Source organism: Stegodyphus dumicola, chromosome X1, assembly GCF_044657685.1.
Source record: "Stegodyphus dumicola isolate Sdum_Otavi_A_Nest chromosome X1, ASM4465768v1".
NCBI lineage: Eukaryota > Metazoa > Arthropoda > Arachnida > Araneae > Eresidae > Stegodyphus > Stegodyphus dumicola.
The window spans coordinates 180,220,275-180,240,486 of NC_140780.1; the positions used below are offsets into that span (position 1 = coordinate 180,220,275).

The following is a 20,212-nucleotide window of genomic DNA, read 5'->3' on the forward strand; positions in this document are numbered from 1 at the left end:
CATACAACGTTATGAAGATATCAAATCAGTCTTTACTATATAAAATACAAAAATCATGAATAGAAGATTTTTAGAAAAAATATTGTGTATTTTTCTTCTATAGCAGGTAGCTATACTAATTTCCCATTCATCATGTTTGAGTGACAGTACAAAGCAAAAAGGCTACACTGGAAGCAAAACATCGGGAAATTTTGTTAACATCTCAGCATGTCAAATTTTGTTGCCAAGGAAAAAATTATTTTACGTAGTTTTTACATAAAACTGGGTCTCGTTAAATTCTGTGAAAACATCAATAAAATGTATCGATCATTTACTAAATACCTCTGTGAAAAACATCAGATCTTGCTCTTTCCTATCGGAAAAAAATATTTTCATTAGACTACACATTAGAAAAGTAAAGGAAATCTTAAACTTGCTCTGAATGATATAAACAAAGCTTGAGTTGTCCTGAAGAATTCATTACATATTTTATAAATAACAATAAGAAATCTGAATCTCGCCATAGTTGATGATTCATTACAAAAATTAAAGTCTAGCTTGTTCGATAGTTGTAACATTTCAGTTCTTAACTTCTCTTATATTATCAAAAAAAAAAAAAAAAAAAAAAAAAAAAAAGATGCAATTAAAAAAAAAAAAAAAAAAAAAAGGTAAATGAAGAGCAAAAAGATCACTTTTAGCAAGACGTTAAAAAAATGACAAAAAGATACCAAGGTTACGAGAATTTTAATATGTTTGTAAATCACAGTTCGGTGTTATATCGCGAAAATCCAGAGACTTCACAGAAAAGCAGGTGACAACAATAAATGATAAATGAATGAAGTATGAATTCTTTATACAATATTTTTATTACAGTCATTTTATCGGGCTATGTTTTTACTATTCAGTTTAGCAGACTAAATATATACAACAGCCAGAAAAAGCTAACACAAATCGCAATAAAATAATGGGGTAAAATAAGGCCATTTTGAAATTCGGTAGAAATTTTAAACCATATGTTTTAATATAAAAATTTGAATTCGGTGCAAGGTTTAAAAGAAAAGTGTTTCGGAATACTTACAGTTTTATATTATTAGTCGGAAAAAGAAACAGTTTTACTTTTCAACCTTGTGATCTTTTTAGTTTTCATTATGGATTTGTTTCACTCTTTTGATCTTCTGTTGACGGATGTTGGATAACAGTGTATCAGTTAACAATTCTGCTTCAGAAATACACCATTATCTCGTCCCTGGCTAATGTTTGTAACTAGTTCTCAAGCATTTTAGCTGACCTTGACTTCTCTCCGCTTTACAAATCGGTTTGCTTTAGCTAGACGTACACATTAACTTTTTTCCTACCTTGTTCTTTCATTCAGTAATCCAACCAGACAGCTTTCGCTACATTCTTCTTGAAAATTCTTTGACCTCATCTTGCTGAATTTCGTGCGCGCGTGTGTATATTTGTGATGGGGGGGACGGAACTTTTTCAAACCTTTTCTGACAGCCTTTCTACAGTGTTCCCTTACTTCTAATTTTTGGAATCCAAACTCTGTTACTATAATATGCTGTGTTAAAGTGTTAGTCTATCCCCAAGATCTTAAGTGCCTGAAAAAGCAGCATGATTCTAGTTCATCAGATTTCTTACGTCACCTAAACAAATTTTATCAGCGGTAAGTAGAAAATCTAAGTAACGTATTCATAGAGGGAGAGAATCCATTCTGAATACAGTCAAATCGTATAACCTGCTTTTTATGAACGAAAATTGTAGGAAGTTTCCAGAACTAAAAAATTTAGATTATTTTTGAAAAATTATCTCAATATATAGTATTAAAGATAATACTGTGACTGAATAACGCAGCGTTGATCATAAAAGAAGATTAAAAAACTTATTATTATAACTATAAGTTAAATAATTTACCACTTTTAACTATATTTTATGATATTTTTAAACTAAATTTAAATAGTGTCGTTTAGAATCATCAACGGTATCGTTTCAAATAAAATGATTTGTTAGCTTTGTGAAAAGTGGAATCATGTGCGACTACTATTAGGTCACAATGAAAGCGATGCTCATCAGTTTTAAGATTACTAAATAGTCTTCATCTGTCGTTGATTTCAGAAGAAAATATTCATTGTGTTTCAAAAGGCAAACAATGTGATCTCTGTTTAAGATGGGGCGTGTACCAGCTGCAGGAAGTTTAATTAAGGAAGTCTTATCGATGTGCCGACTGCAAAACTTAACAAATACTTTCTGACACAGTTTTTCATACTTCGGTACTAAAACTAATTACACGCTACTTAACTATATTTATTTCAAAGGAAAGATGTCAGATTGATGATACCTTTAACAGATGTAATTTATGAGAAATCTAATTCATATACTTTATAATTATGGCTGGTCAGTAATGTTCCTCATAGGCAGTTGTGTGTTGTCCGCTCGGCGGCAATTCCAAGTTGAATAATATGTACACATATCAAGAACCAAATTACATACTTTATAATTATCTAATTTATAATACTGTAAACATTTGCCCTATCATTGTAATTAATAAAATATGTTTCTAGTGCCAAGGTTTGTGTTTACTAATACCTTTTATTTTCTTTGCTAGATCTCGCGTTTATTATTGTTATTCCAGTTATTAGTTTGCTTATTAATTGTTACTTCTATTTTCTTAATATATTTTATTTCTTGTATTTTGTAATTTTATTTTCGTGGTTATATTTCTCTTTTACGCATTTTGACTAATATTTGGCTTCGAAAAGTAAGATTTAGTAGTAATCCCACAAATTTTTTAATGGGAAGAAATTTGTTAGATATCTTCGGAAAATTGGAAGACACCTGAGGTGTCTGAAGGGGTGAGGGAAAACTTTTATCCGTGCAATTCGTTTTACGGAGTCGTAAAATCCGTCCGTGGAGATTGACTATCTGTATTTTTACCTCTTTCTTGTGCACTAAGAAGATACCGTTAAGATGACATCTAAGAAAAACCTCTCTTCATTTGGCAGAAAAATTTGCTTCTGAAGAAGAAAGACATCGCTTAGCATTCAAAGTAATTTAGCTTTTATACTTGAAATCGACTCTAAAGGTCTAGTTTCTATAATTTTTTTATCACCGTATTTGTCCTCGTTGATGAAATAAAGGCGTATTAAAGTGCCTTTTATTTTTTAGTTTCATAAGACAGTTTTTAATGCACTTTACCGTTGTCTGATAAGAATATGTGGTACATAATTTTGTAAAATTATGTCAAAGGCAAATAGGAAACACCAAAGACGTCTCCTACTTATTCAACAGATTAGGGATCGCAGCACTATTGAAAATAGGTCGTTATTTTAACTTGAAAATATACATTCTCTACACAGAAATGTAAATAACACACTACAGAAAGTTTTAGAAATGTTTTCAGAATAAATATCTCTCGAGCAGCTGGTCGTCGATCAGCAGTTTAAGTTTAGGAAATGAGTCAACCAAGAGTTCCAGATAACGTTAATTTTGGCCACGTAACATTTTTCAGAAAAGATACGCGAAATTTAATGTTTCAAAAAAGCCTTCTAAAAAAACTTCTCAGTTAATAAGCCGTTTCTTACATTTCGGTTTATTATACGCAAAACCGGTTCTGGGGAGAGGAAAAAGAATCATTCATTTCTTTTTAATTACTTTCACACGAGTGAAAGAATGGAAATTTATGAGCAATGCGAAAATGAATTTTTTTGAATACAGAACCTCGGATTTTAACATTTCTACAAATGGGAATACCTGATGGAAAAGTTATATTTTAGAAATTTGCATCTGAAAGGCTTAACACATGTAGAAATATAGCCCCACATTCCGCTAAAATTTTACTTAATTTCAGGGAAAATTTTAATTAACTTTCGGATAATTTTGACCTTTTCTGTATAAAATCTCCGTCTCCAACTAATTCGGCTGCAGAAAAAATTTCTCATTGACCCTTTTTCTCATCTAACGGGCTGCTATAAAAATTTAATACATATTTTAGAAGGATATATAAGTGAGGTTACTGCAGTCTGTAGGCCTACCTTATTTCACATATTTCTTAAAATGGTACCACGGGTTTCGACTAACTATTCAAAATATATTTAGCCCTGAAATCTTTTTGAAACATTTTGTATTATCCCTTACAAATGCGTGACAAAACTGAATAGCATTTTAATAAAACTAGAGAAAATATGTACAAAACAATATATATATAAAAGGAGAGAGAAAAAATAGCTGAAGCTGTAAAGATAATTTAAATTCCAGATATGACATTTTAAATAAAGTTGACCAAACTAAATTAAAAGTTGACCAACTTGTAGATCTCGCAATATATATATATATGTGTGTGTGTGTGTGTATGTGTAAAATACGTAGAATATCATATCTAGAAAACTATGTAAATTAGAAATTTCTCCTTAAGCAAACAAGTTAAATGAACATTTCTAAAGAGTAGATTACTCATATAATCTATGATTCCCAGATATAGATGAAAAGAATATAAATAGTGGATTGTAGAGAAATGAACTGTCAAAAAGCAGAGGACGCCCATATTCGAAAACCGTACTTCATTTCTTTCTAGGCCTTGGAGCATTTTTCAGAAAAGTTTCAAGGCTTTCTCGAAAGTTCTTCAAGCAGGGAAAATATTTTTGTTGTTTACGTGAATACAAAAGTGAGAGAATGAAAGATTAAAAAGAGGAAAAAATAGCGCAGTATTGTTATGATGATTGCGATATCCGATATGTGCTCTTCGGACTTTTTAAGTAGCCTATATCCGGTTCTAGACGAATTTCATTCGTTTAAATTAAACTAAAAAATGAAATTTATTGACCAAAAATTTTTGAAGATAATCGGGTTCAAATGGTTAAATAAAAAGGTTATCGATCTCTTTTTGTATCGTTCTGTGGTTATTATTAAATTTTTCTTAGATTAAGGCGAAGAAAGGACCTTTTGACAAACTTAAGAATTCGACTTTAAAACAGGGGGAAGGGGAAACCAAAGATTTAAGGAAGTGTTTATTTCTTGAAAGTAAACTAATAGTTTTATGGACGTATGTTTCGCAAACATATAGAGTAGTGTATAGCGCAATGTTTAGCAGATATCGGTTGCGAAGGAAAACTTATCTGCGAAATTTTTAAGCTTTTCAGTGAAAGAAAAAACGTATTTAAAACTTTAGTAAACATAATCATTTCTTTTGTAAATTAATGCTGAAGAGAACTTTCTGCTAAATTTTGATATCTTAATTTATTATAAAAATTTAAGCAGACGCCATTTTCCACTCAAAAAGGAATAATTTTATTTATGGGCAATAACTGCATGATAAATTATATAGAACCAAAAAGTAACGCTCATCATCGCAAACTTCTCAGCAAAAACTCTTGTTGTATAGAAGCAATGATTTTAAGTTATTTGCAAGACGAAAAACATAAATAATTTGTGGCAAATGGTAGTTATGAAACTTAATGAAATAAGATATAAATATAATATATTAAGACCAAATTATATAGTACTTGTGCATCCGTTCAAATAAATTTGATCCATTCTTGTTTATAAGATGCAAATCCATACAATAACAATGTATTCAAATTGTCAAAGTTGTAGTAGAAATTAATTAGTCATATTTTTGATGTGCCGACCATAATTAAAAACATAACATAAAATTTAAAACTGTAAAATTAAAAACATAATTTACGTTTCATAAAAGTGAATTTAAACAACATTTAAAAATTATAATACGTATACTATCACATAATTGCTGTGAATATATTAATGTGATGTCATAACAAAAGTTTAAATATCTGTCTGCTTATAAGAGGGTCTTCAAAGCTTTAAAATTTCATCCTGTATACAACGATATTTTGTAAAATGTTGTGCAGACATAGATAAGAATATTGCTGTGAAAATATTTTAAGCTTATAATTCTTAATCAACTTTTCATCTACGTAACGTTCTTGCTTGCGTGTCATCGTCCTCATCTTTAACTTTCTCATGCCTCAGTTTCCCCAAATCTAGCATAATACTCGTCAATTTCCTTAAACAAGTCCTTCACGAAGGCATTCTTTCTCTTAAATAGCTAATCTGAAATGCTTTGTTGTAATAAAATAATATGGCCCAGTCCTATTTCGGTACATACTTGATTTCGTTGTCATCAAGAAAGTGAGAGAGAACAGCGGGAAGGGAATTATCCGCATCCTTCCAAATCTGCGTCTTCTCATCACTAACGCTTACCTTCTTCGTATGAGTTATTAAATACGAGATGTCGAATGTGGGAAGTGTTTTAAAACCACACAGCACTTGACTCTCCCTTTTCAATGAAAACAATCTTTGAAAAAAAAAGTGTCTTAATCCATTCATGCATTCTTTTGCAGCCAGTAATGGATAGGCGGATTTTTTTACATTTAAAACACCTTGAATTGCAATGTTTCGCTACTACTGACTAGCCTACTTTGCTCCTACCATGAAGGGAAGAAGGATACCATTTTTACCACCATGACAAAGAAGACCAATGATACTACTTGCAGCAGCATTTGTACAGGTCATCAAAATTTAGGCCCTTTTACACTAGCAGAACTTTAAGCCCTAGAAACGCGCGCAAGCTAGATTATATAAAAGGGAAAATGCAGCAATCGCTCTCTTTGAGGTAAAAGTGTAAGTATTTATTGCATAAAACAAATAAGCAATCTAGGAGATAATGCTATTCAAAATTTCCAAAGCGAAATGTTTCCTCCGCACAAGAAACTAGTTCTGTCAAAACGCAGTCTTCAAGTTCGCATACGTTTCTTGGTCTGTAAGTTGCACTAGTGTAGACGGGCCTTTACAGGTCTTTATTCTTCTGAAAGCTTTTCAGCGAGACTTTATCATACAACCTCCATAATAATCCAGTGCACAGCTTCGGTAATAACCCAGTTTTATCTACATTGTGCTAGTGCATATTTTCTGTCATCATATTGCACTGTTCTACGGCCATTTTGTAGGCTCGCGATTCACAAGTGCATAGTTACTGTGAAATAATAATGAAATAATTAAATGCGAACATATATGATTAATGCAATTAAAATAATTATAAATAGATTAGTGCTATTGTAAAATAAGAAAAGTTTTTCAAAATTTTATGTGATCCAACGAAAACTGTCCCCCAACCCACTATTAGGTCGAAACTCATATTCTGGAAACCACCATGATAGATAGCACGGACCATTGCGATCGACGTTTTTTACGTACCCTCAATACCTTAAGAAGCCTGCCGAAATAAGTGCCTCTCCAGAAGAATACCCAGGAATGCCTTTATTGTATCATTTGTAGCATATACTTGAGCGGCACATGGAAAAGTATTTTATAAGCTTCCATGCCGACGATGCTAGTTACACGTGCATATAATTAACAGATCTTTCAGTATTAAAATCAGTACTTTGATGTAAAACCTGATGTGACATTATCATTACAGTAACGGTTAAATTGAAAATGGTAAAAGTTCTCCTGAAGATGAATAGCATTTCTTGGAACATAATCATGTTTTATATCACTAGTAAAATTTTATTTAAAGTGGAATGTATTTTATTCTAACTATTGCAATTTCTTTTACAGCTCGAGATTTCAATGTGAATTTAGCAGAAGATATGCTTAGGAATGTAAGTGGTATTTATGAATTTTCAAGAGTTTAGTAATTTAAATGTATTTTTGGCTTATGTATTAAGTTTGATAAAAATAACATTTTAATGTAAACCTTGGCAAATAACTTTTAATCTGCTGTTTTAAACAAAAGTTAGTAATACGTGCTAATACTCTTTTGATAACACTTCATTCCAATGGGCAAATTATTACCTAAACAATTTATTTATTAGGAAACTAAATTCATTAAGATCATTTTTGCTCATATCAAATCGTAGTTTTCCATGTTTGAAAATGTCATTACAAAATGCAAAGCAGTGCGTTTATTTTAACATATAACATTGTAAAGAATTGGCTCAAGTTACTTCAGATTACAAAATTAAGTCCCAATGTTTAGTTATCACTTCAGATTAAATAAAGCAAACTTCTTTTTAAAGTAAAAGATTGTAATTTATGTAAGCATGAAATTTTCTGCGCTTTCTGGATGACAGACAAAAAAAGTAAAATTAAAATACGCTAGTAAACAGAGCAGAAGAGTCCTTACTGCTTAGAGAGGTGTTCAAGCAGACTTTATTTTTAAATCAATATAAATCTTTATTCTAATTAAATGTTAATTAATCAAAACAAGACAACTTGTATATGAACCTAATGCAGGAGAATTTTATTATTCGTAAACTGATTTACATCTTGCCTTTTATATACTATAGTTTACATATTAATTGAATACATGAAACCATTATGTTGGAAGATTGATATATGACACTTGAATATTTCCCTTGATTTCAATATATAGCCTTGCATTTAAAAAATAATAGCGAATGAACTATTAAAAATGCATAGGAAGCGGAAAAAAATAAATACTGATTATACTTTCCGTTCTTTAGCATCTCGCGTGGAGAAAAGCAAATCAGATTGATAATATCATAACGGATTTTGCCCCAGCCAAAGTAAGTTTTTTATTATCTATGTTTCTGTAGTTTGTGGTATATGTAGAAAGTGATGTGCAACACGAATCTAAATTATAAGAAGTATTATTAGTAATTTTAGTAATAAAAGGGCGTAAATTGTTTCTTATGAAATTGTATTGAAAGGAACTATTGTTAATATAAAAATTTGACTTGTTTTAAACTAAAATTACATTTTTAATCTTTATTTACAACTCTGCTAGTATACTAGAACTCCTCCTGGTGATATAAATTTCATGTAGATTAAATTTAAACATATCTGAAATTCAAGTTATCCGACTCGCTTGCTCTTCCAATTTTCGCAGCAAAACAGCTCAACTAAGATTTTTTTTTTCGTTCAAATCATAAATTTTGGAAAGGAAAAAAATTTAATAACGTGACATTATATTAATTTTAGAATTTAACTATTTTATGTTAATAAGATACAAGTATTAATTTGGTTCTAAATAAACAGAACTTAGTTAGGAGTTTTGATTTTAGTAAACAAAAGGTGATTTCTTTGCTTAATTCTTGTACAGTACAAACAAAAATAAAATTGCACTCTTATTACAGAATCTATATAAATGAAAACTAAGTTTCATTATCTTATTTTACGTAAAATAAATATAGATTTTGCTCTTAAGAAGATAAGAAAATAATTTCACTATTTTATTTTGTCGGTGTAGGAAATATTTTGGTTTATGGAAATAAGATGTTTAGGTGTATAATCTTTTTTTTTTTTTTTAAATTAAAGTGGCAAAAAATGTTGAAATAAAACCATCTCATTCTCATTGCGTAAATATGTACTTAAAAAGTAATTAAAAATAAAAGATAATTTTTCGCAATAAAAGATTTTCCGCAAAATAAAAGATAATTAAAAGCATCCGAATTTTTTGAAGATTCACTGTTGTCCTAATTATTTTGCATATTTGGAATTCTGATGCTGTAGTTAAGAAAACGTTTTAAAGAACTTATCGTCCATATACTTCAAATCAAATCTGAGCTATACATGGAGTTTAAATTTCTGTATTTTCTGGTTCTCAATCGATAAATATTTATATTTTTCACTGGAATAAAAAGCTGAAGTTAATTAAAAAATCTGATTAACAGAATTAAGGTTAAATGAAAACTTTAGCTGTTGTTTTCTAACAGCTGAAGTCCGGATATTTTCCTGTTATTTAAATGGGTTTATATATATAATTCAGCATTCATTTTCCTTAACAAAAACTATAATTTTGACTAATTAATCAACCATTTAATTAAAATATCAAATAGTGGGAAAACCTATACTTAAACTTTATTTATGGAATACTTATTCTTAAAATTTAATTCATGTGTATATGTTGTATATTGTACTTCACAATGTAATTTTACTTTTAAATAAATAATATTTTCCAGATTTTCTGCAGTAAAATTTAACTTAGAAAGTAGATGAATAAATTTTGGATGTCTCATCAAATTTTCATAACCAATGCCCAAAAACAATATAGTTTAATCGTAACTATGATTCAAACTGCACTAAAATATTTAATGTGGCTGTAAGATTCTGCACTGTGTACCTTAAGTTACAGTTGAATGTAAAGAATAAGAACTAGAAGCGAATAATCGCTTGAGTTCGTGAGACAATAATTAAAACTTGGAAAGAGTTAAAGACTCTTTATTACTTAAATGAGATTTAACAGAACTCCGTCTTGGAGTTTTACAATAAAGCCGACACTAGGGCTTGAACTTAGAAACTAAGAATTAAAACTTAATTAATCTTAACTAAAAAGATATAGCCGAATCTATTAAGATTCTAACGAAGTTGTCCCCTTAAACGCTAATTGACTGCGAAGCTATTAAGGGCCTAAAGTACGGCTGAGGTAATATCTTATGAGAGAGTAGCCTAAAAAGGCAGACGTGTGCTAGCCAGAATCTCTGGTTCTCTCTGCTTAAGACAGTAGAACTTCGCGGTTAAATACCGCTCTTCCTCAATTTGTATTCAAACGTGATTCTAAAACTACGTTCTGGCTGGAAGTGGTAAGTTGAAATTAAGAAGGGATAGGAAAGAAAGTTTAACTCAAAATTTAACTGTTAATAAAATTAACATAATCCTTACAGGGCAATATAAATAAAAGAATGTAGTACAGTTGAAACTATTATTACTTTTATTATTATTAGTTTATTATTTATTATTATTAGCTTGTTATTATTGTAATTTCTTTGCAATGAAACAAATGTAAACTTATTTTTAAAAGAAACTGAATAAAAAACTTTCTTCATTCAATTTTGTGAAATGGAACAAATGATGTTTATAGGGTACCGAGAAAAACACATACTAATTTACTTTTAAAATAACGAATAAAATTTAAAAAAAAAAAAAAAGCGGATAAAATGGTTTCAAGTAAAATGATTCAGTCTAAATAATGCAGATGGAACTAAGTGTAAATTTTTTATTCTTACTTCTGCAAAGCACTTTCAGTAGCAAAAATTTCAGTATCATGTGAGATTATTATTATGAATTAAGAAGGATTTTCATTATTTGAATTACAATGTTTTTACTGCAGTGTGAATGCAAATAGCAGATATTTCTTTATAATCAAATCTGCGAAATAATGTTTAGAAGAAGGCTCTAAATTTAGATTGCGTCGTTTTGTTGCGATAAGCAAAATTCTATTAAATTTGTCAATTTAACGTTTTAGTTGATTACAAATTACTAAATGCTTTGACTGATGTACAAAATACCCCCGGAAGAAATCAACCTAGGGCGATATAGTGCAATGCTTACTTTACCATATTTAACCAATTATATTTTCATGGAAAATAGCTGCCATCTTCAACATGAAGAGCAATTTGAAGTACAGCAAAAATGCGCGTAAAGCAAACTGGCGGTAATAAATTTAATAAAATTCACATGATGAACGGTTTTCTTTAATCATTATAAATTTAGTAAACGAAGTAGACTTTTTATGTAAAGATGAAAATCTAAAAATGCTTTTTTGAACAGCTCAGCATAAATATTAGAAATAAAACTAAAATCATACCCTAATGTTTTATATTAACCGTAGATTTTCTTGACTTTTTATGAGAACCATTTTATTCTAGATTCGGAAAGAATGCGTTCTTAGAAAGAGTTTTTTTTTTTTAATTTATTTTAAATTCTAAGTTAATACTGTTATAAAAACAAATTACTCCTTATAATAGAAAATAATGTGACTAATTTTAGTCGACTTTTTATTCCAAGAAAAATGGCCAAATCGAATCCTCTGCCATATCCGAGATCAAGTACGAGAGTGGATCGGAACTCAGGAAATCAAGAATTGCGGTAAATATTGCGCAAAAACCATCCTGCCTGCTTAAGTTCCCTCATGCAACAAAAGAAGGAAATGGAAAGCTTACTCTTATCTGCTCCCTCCATTCCATATCCCCACGGCTGGTGCGAGTTAAAAAGAACATGCTTTTATCTGCACCCCCACCTTCAAACACTAACAATTAATTCTGCATTTGCCTCTCGACTGCTGCCGACTAATACTATTTTCTGTATGTGACCGAATGGATGTTTACATTTTTACCCAATATCTCAGATTAAGATTATCTTTTGTGCTAATTTGCGGCGCTCGTTATTTAGCGTGAGTAGTAATTCAGAATGTGAATAACTTAAGTTCTTAACATATATTTTTAAACAAAGTGAGTACAATCACATGTTTGTAACACGCTGAGTCCATATGCTCCATACATCATGTTGTCTCAAGTCTATGTTGTGTCATCAAGTCTATGCTGTGGGTTGCATCATCACTTACTTTTCCTCAAGACGTTAGATTCAGAAGGGATATCCTTCGTTGAAAGTAAGCTGTTCCAGCCAGAGCTAAAATTGCGCCGGAGCCCACCGGAGGCCTGCTCCGGTACTTCTTAGTTTTTTGGGATAAATCTTAATTCTAGCCGGGGCGCACCGGAGCCCTGAATCAGAAGGCTCAGGTACTTCTTCTATGTAACTAAACAACAATTTCAGTAGAAATTTATCTCGAAAATTTTATTTTTTGCAATAAAATTATATTACAAATCGCTTATTAAATTTTAATTTATTTCTTTCCATTTTATTTAATTTTAATCATTTAATTACTTTAATTAAGTATTTAACTATAATAATTAATTTTATTTAATTAAATAATCATTATTTAGATAATAATTGGCAAATATTAATTATTAAAATTAATTAATTTCGTAATATTTAACTATTTACTTTTAAAATTATTATTTTAAAATTATTAATGATCTTAATAGTCATTTTTTTATTTATTTACTTTTGTTCCTCTTTGGTGACTGTCTTCCATAGGGCTCCGGCACATCTAATTTTAGAAATTAAGCCCTGGTTCCAGCAAAATATTCCGGTGTTTCACCGATTCTCGACCATGACATGCGCGAGGGTGTAATTAACGAAAGCCTTTAAGCTTTTTGAATACATGTTTATAAGAACGTCCTATTTTATACCTGCGCAGTTATAGTTGAGGAACTTTGAACGTACATACTATTTGAAGGAATTCTGAACTCCAAATGAATTTCAGAAACGTTTAATTTAATATCAGTAGATTTTTGCTAAGACTAGTAACCCTTTTACAATTCTGTGTTTTGAACTGATCATTTTCTTTCATGAACTTTAAAGAGATTTTTCAATTTAAAAACTCCGATTTTCAATGAAATCTTATACGTCGTTTGGAATCCAGTTATGTCATCTGAGAAATTTTGCTCCTTTGATGAAATTTGGAATTTTTAAAGACTGGAATAAATTTTGATCGTGCTAGGTTTTCCTTCCTTTAAGAATTTTATATGCAGCTTATGCAACTTCACTAAATTTGCTATTTTAGATCATCTTTATAAATTAATAGAAATTTTACCTTCAGCCAAATTTTCCGAATTATAATAATTTTTGCCATTATTCATATGAAGACAGAGCATAGCAAAATCTGATTGACTTACCATAAACTGAGATTTAGAAATGATTGATTAGCTTATTTTCTAATAAATTCTGAGTACTTGTTTAACTTGACTTTTTGTTAGATCAAAGTTTGAAAGTTTATCATAATACAGCAATAAATGATATTCCCAAGTGTGTGTGAGTAAATTATATATTTATTTTAAGACCTGTTATCTTTTGCTTCAAATATAAAGGGGATTATTGAACTTCAAGCTAAACAGTATGCTTCAAGCTATCGTAAAGCCCAAGTGTGCAAACAGTAATGGGTAATATATAGCATATTTTAAAGGCTACCTCCAGTTCCCAGAGGGAAAAAATGATGATAGTGATCAATTTCCAAAAATCAGAAATGAACTTCCTAATATTGGAACTTCTAACATGAGAACAAATCTGATATTACTCGAAAGAAAAAAGCTTTAGAGATTTTAGAGAAGTTTTGAGAGGAGAATGTTGTTGAAAGTCTGTCAGTGATCTGATGGATGTACTTGCTTGGTTGAAAATTATGAACATTAAGATTCCAATTGATGACTCGATATTTACGGCCAAATGGTCCTGTACCCGAGTATTTATTGCATCAATTATCAAACATGAAACTTTTACCGAAAGCCCAGTTTTCATAACCTCTTCGCCATATTGTTTCAATAAAAGATGCCACATTTGTCAAGAATGAAACAACTTTAACGTGGTTTCGTTACAAAATTACGTAAAAGAAGGAAAGTCTTCTTTTCGAAATTCAAGTATAACTGATTTAGAATATGCTAGAATTTCCAATTAATTTATCCTGTGTATCCTTTAAATCCTGGGCTTAATTTGATGACATTTCCCCCCTTTTTTTAAGGTAAGTGCATTAAACCTACTTGTAATTCTAACTGAAACTCAGCTTAATTTCCCTGCTAAAATTTTCCTAAACTATCTTCAACCACAACCCCGTAGCAAATTACTAGCTCATGGATCAACTTTTATTTAAACTTACTTAATGATTTAAATTGTTTTCATTTGAATTTTCAGCTGCGGAAGGCAATCTGTATACTGACAAAATTCTTAATTTTATCTCCCTTAGGTAGCGATCAAGTATCTTCCTTTCACTAGAATCGGCTTCGATAAAGATGGATGCCCGGTACGATATTTCGCGTTTGGAAACATGGATTCCAAAGGTATATTCAGTAAACGCATGCTGTGCTTAATGCTGTCTGTAAGATCACGGCCAAAAATGTTATTGAGTTATCTTGAATTGAGACCTATCTAATGTATTCGGAAATTAACACTATTAACCTATGCATAAATAGCTTACATATGACCGATTTCTTGTGCTTCATGCTTATTGCTTACGACTGGATGGAAAATTTCATTGAAATTCTTAAGTATTTTCCTTTTGCATTTATTGAAAAGATTTCAGTTTTCTCATTGCTTAAAAGTTATTAAAAAATTAATGCTAAGTGCCATTGTCGTATAAAATTACTACTATGAGTACTGGACAAATAAAAATAGCAGTGAATGAAAATATACGGAATTAATATTTGTAAACTTGAAAGTACTAATTTTCTGTCATATTAACTATTACGATAATTTAACAGCAAACAAAATATAGGACAGTTATAAAATCTGCAGTAAGACCACACAAAAAAAGGAAAAAATAATAATACTCGGATAAAACATATCACATTTTGTAAGCAATTTTATGTAAGAATTAGCTTTATAAGTTAATAAAGATTGTTATTTCAATTATCCTTTTAATTACGGATCTATAACAGCTTCTTTTTATGTAAAGTGAAAATTTAAAAAACATTTCTCGTTATTAGTGGCAGGATAGTCAATATTAAAAAGTTTCAGTCAGTTTTCCTACATTATAAGGACGTCTCTCTATTTGTACAAATGTGTTTTGTAAAAAAAATAACTTTATTTGATTTAAAACTTCTTTCACGCCGTGCATTATAAAAATGCAGTATTATTTTAAACAGGAATTCTAAAGTCTGTTAAAAGAAATGAATGTATCAGAGGAATAATACAATGTTTTGAAGAAGATGTAGCAGCAATGAAAGAGCAATCTAAGAAAGTGAGTCTGTATTTATTTTTGTCTTTATTTATTAAATACAAAGTTCGTAATATATCACGTGGCTTGTCTTTTAGTTCTAATTTTAAGGGGAAATTTATACCGCTTGTAAACTTAATTTTATGTTCTAAAGCAACGTTTTCTGTGTAAATGCTTACCTTTTTCGCAATATTAGTCATAAGATGCAAATTATGCATGCAAGTGATTTGCAGGCGTTTACCTTTACTATTTACTTTGATCTTATTCTGCAGATATTTGCTTATTGCAATTGCTAAACTGTCATTGCATGCAACATTATCTCTTTAAAAAAAACTGCAAATTTGATTAAAAAATTTTTTAAAAAATATTTTCAGTAGCTCAATATAGATCAATATAACCAGCGGACCGTAAATTCAAAAGCTATTATGTTATATGATCACAAAGCAATCAGTCCATAGTAATCGTTCCAAAACAGACACAAAATCTTTGCTGCTATGCAATAATACAGAACATGAAGACAGGTTTTTTTGTTTTGTTTTTTGTTTTGTGTGATTACGGCAACGCCTCGAGGGCTATCTACCTAACGGAAGGGATACCTTTGTAGAGGACTTTCTAAGGGAAAATGAATCATATGCACGTTAAAGATGGGGAAAACCCGAAAACGCACATACAACCAGCCCGTTCGTAGGATTCAAACCTCGGACCGAACTACTAGTTTTCAGCGACTTTACCGCTCGGCCTCTGGTGGGCCTCCTTGAAGACAGGAAATGCTAATTCAAGTCTGCAAGCTTTGAAACCTGCTCACCGGTTTAGCAAACTCCCTAATGCAACTTCAATTAAAGCTGACAGGAACAATGTGCCTCCGCCTTTTATAAACATTGTGGAGAGAAGAGAGAACGTGTTCCAGATTTCAAAATCAAATTAAGATATTACCTGGATCTCAATTGCGAGTATCTTCATACAACCGACATTCGATTGCTATCAAGCATCGTCGAATTTTTAGCCATATTTTAGGTTATTTATTACTATACATTACTCATGGGCTACCTCCTGCAGGAAGAATTATTTCGCGTAGCATTTTCTACAGGAAGCTCACTCGCATTCACGCTACACACGGGAAAAAACACGAAAACCGCATGCAGTCATCTAATTCAGTTGCCAGAAACCGAAACGAACTACCAGCGTCCAGTGCGATCAGAATTAATATCTAAATACGATAAGTTTCTTTCAGGCTGGACTATTTAAATTATGTATAAGGAAAGTATTTGCAATTTTCTGTACCACAGAAACTAAGCCACTGATTAGCGGTCTCTGCAGAAACGGAAAATTTACTTACTTACGAGTATTATAGAAGCAAAAACAAATGCTTATAATTTTTTCACGTTGTTTAGAGCAACATTTAAGCAAAAAGAAAGTAATTAATTCAAGCAGTACGTTTTTTTATTTAGTTTCCGTTGTCTTAAAATTTGTAAATCATTTGTGGTGTTAATTGTATTATTTAGAAAGCTGGCCATCCGCACCAGCAGCTAGACTACCTAAAACACAGGTTCTAGTTATTAGCGAATTATGCTTCTTCGTGTGCTACGTATATCCTAGTTTAGAAAATCCGAAAAAAAAAGTAAATATTATTTAATAATAATATATTATAATAATTTAACTCATTTTTTTTAAAATAGTCAGTTATTGAATTTTGTCCCGAAATATGTTTACTCTAACAATATTTTCCACATTCTGTGTAACACGGGGTATCTCAAAACTACATGTATAAATTTTAAGAGGGGGATAGAGAATGTCGATGTGAATTATATTCATACATGAAAGAACGGTCGAACAGGATACCCTTAGGAGATAGAAAGCACAAAGGTACAACAAGAAAGCAAACAAAAAACAGCGCAAAGCGATTTTAATAGTAGGAAAACCGAGTGACACAGAATACAGTTTCGTAAGAGGTATTCAAAGTTCGTACCATTCACAGTGATTGCAGAATATTTTTAATGATAAGTGGGAGTTTCGTGAATTTAGCAGCACCGATGGGAATTCTTGCCGTGAAGTCCATGTCAGATGCAATGAGTTTCGTACAAGATGACCTTGAGGATCTCTCACATAAAGGATATAATTATTTAGCTCAGAGGTCCCCAACCTTTTCTGGACCATCGCCCCCTTTACAAGAAAAAAATCCGACGCCCTCTCTTGCATAATAGTTAATTTTACTAAATATTGAAACATTATTGCATATAATCTATACCTATTTTAACTCTCTATCTATCTATGAATAAGAAAAAAAAATATGATATGATCGAAGCTTTTGGAGTTTCAGCAGCTTGTTAATGAAGAGTTCTAATTTCGTTAATATAAGTCGCATGCTACCATGTTCAATAACGTGCAGCCTGTTTCGTTTCAAGCCCATCAGCGGCCGAGCAGTAAAGTCGCTGAGCATTGGTTGTTCCGACCTGGGTTCGATTCCATCCAAATAAGCTGGGTGCATAGATGTTTCCGTTGAGTCCATGTGTCATGTGTAACGAGCCAGTCTCCCTTAGAATATCCTCCACAAAGGCATCCATTCCCTTAGGCAGATATCCGTAGTTTGCTTTGCCGTAATCTCAATAAGACAAACCTGTTTCTTTTCTTAAACGGAAACGCTGACGTACAGCTTTACTTCTCCGTTTTTATTCGTGCTTTCCTGCGTGAATGTGATTGTTAACGATGTTCTCTGTCTCCGCTCAGTTTTTATGTCGAGTTTTAGACACCTGTATCTCCAATGATATTATATAAGCTCTTCCAAATTCATAACAAGCTACTTTTTTTAGCTTAAGAAAATGTATAATAAGTATGTTCGATAGGAATAAAACTCATAAATTATATTTCAATACCATAAAAATAAAACTAAGTAATATGTAAAGTTATTCCTTTTTCTCGAGTCATATTCAGTTTTAGAGAATTAAAAGTGAAAAATGACCCGACTGATAAAAACTGAAGGAGTTATCAAAACTGAGTAACAGTTTATTTATTTTTAAATTCTTTTAACTATTTTACTATATAACTGTAAGTGAACTCTAGTTCTTAATGTTTCAGATAGGGAAGCCAGTACAACAGTGGACATATATCTTCAACTTCGATGGTTACACTTTTGCTAAGGCAACTCATAAACCAAGTGAGAAAACTATTTTTTCCTTATTTTTGGCCCCATATCATCCTCTGTATGTTTGTCTTAAGTGAAATTTGATGTAGATAAACAAATAGGTTTTTTTTTTTTTTTTTTTTTTCAAGCACAAACATACGGTAGCCCAAAAGGTCTAGCTAGCAGTCTCAAAACGGCATTTTGTGGTGTTTTGCTATAAACAGAGAATCATTTTTTAATTTTTATCACCAAATATTATCGCTCTGTTTTATATTTAAAGAAATTCAATAATGAAGAATCTGCATGAATTTAGCTATGTTTCTCACATTGTGAAGAAACGACGGTACCTAGAGCCATCAAATTTTGAATAACGTATACTTCCACTCAAACATGTGGACGCTCGAATTTTGAATTTCGAATTTGTTTTATTATATATTTCGTATTCTGTAAAACTTTAACGGATTTTTTGATTAACAAACTCAACGATTTCAAAGCTAGCAATGGCAACACTGTACGAAATAAAAACACTTTTACCTCCAGCGCGCGACACTGTCTAATGGAGATTCTAAAGTTATGCTGTTTTTAAATATTTCGTGATATTGCGGTTGAATTGAATTTTATGTGTTTTAAGTGCGAAGAACGGATGTTTAATAAATAAAAGTAACACACAAAACGTAAAAAAAGGGGGGGAAGTAGCTTTTGGCATAATATAAAATATGAAAGTTTTCACTTAATTTTTTAACATTTTTTTTTTTTTTTTTTTTTTTTTTTTGTTTGTTTGTTTTTTGTTTTTTTAAGCTTTTAACATTTTGGATTATGTGCTAAAAATGGAGCATGTAATCCAAGTCATAGCTTACAAAGTCGAAACGTGAGAAACTGGGAGTCTTCTTTGAACTAGGAACTTTGCTCTTAGAAGTGAAGAAGGTACAAGAGGACTTCCAAATCCACTTAAATTTACTTTATAATGCACGATTCGCGTAACTGAATGATTTATAATATGATTCTGATGTAAAATACACTACCCTTCAAAAGTTAAAGGACAGCATGTTTTTCGTGTCTAATTTGAGAATGAAGCAACATAGAAACAAGGAATTTAGAGGATATGTTTATTAAACAGTTCTTTAATGAATCGATATGGATTGTTTCTAAAGTTCAACACAAACATGAGTTACAAAATAAAATTGCACTCTTGGCAGAGAAATTCAGTCTAGCAGAAATAGTACATCACCGTTTTTGAGGAAAATGTGGTGGTAACATTGCACAAATGGGTTCTAATAAAAAAATATATGTTCATTTCTAGCTGCCATGCATTGGCGGCAGTGGCGTTCTATGTTGTCAATTAAATTGTCGGTCAGTCAAATCGGAAGCAACGTTCAGACATGGAATAATTCTTGTTTAAGCTCATCCAACGACCTTGGAGGAAGACTTAAAGCAACAACCTTGTCTCCCAAGGTAGTCCCAAAAATGTTGTATCGGACTTTGACCTGGGGATTGAGCTGGCCGTTCCATCCACTCCACATTGTGACCCTCAAGATATTCTTCAGCAACCCGAACTCGGTATAGTAGCGCATTGTCGTCCATCAGAAGAAATCCAG

General features: G+C 31.1%; 1 protein-coding gene across 4 annotated transcripts in view; it reads left to right on the forward strand.

Moving 5' to 3' along the window:
* The window catches only part of LOC118188599 (SEC14-like protein 2), a 123,451-nt gene that overhangs the window by 89,145 nt on the left and 14,094 nt on the right, over positions 1 to 20,212 (forward strand). For 3 of the 4 annotated variants that reach the window (XM_035359080.2, XM_085807259.1, XM_035359079.2), the window contains exons 4-9: positions 7,552 to 7,595; positions 8,460 to 8,522; positions 11,743 to 11,823; positions 14,531 to 14,624; positions 15,429 to 15,523; positions 18,572 to 18,650. In XM_035359080.2, coding sequence (XP_035214971.1) covers positions 7,552 to 7,595; positions 8,460 to 8,522; positions 11,743 to 11,823; positions 14,531 to 14,624; positions 15,429 to 15,523; positions 18,572 to 18,650 — 456 coding nt within the window. The remainder of the gene's footprint in view (positions 1 to 7,551; positions 7,596 to 8,459; positions 8,523 to 11,742; positions 11,824 to 14,530; positions 14,625 to 15,428; positions 15,524 to 18,571; positions 18,651 to 20,212) is intronic. The other variant, XM_035359081.2, reaches the window with a different exon arrangement.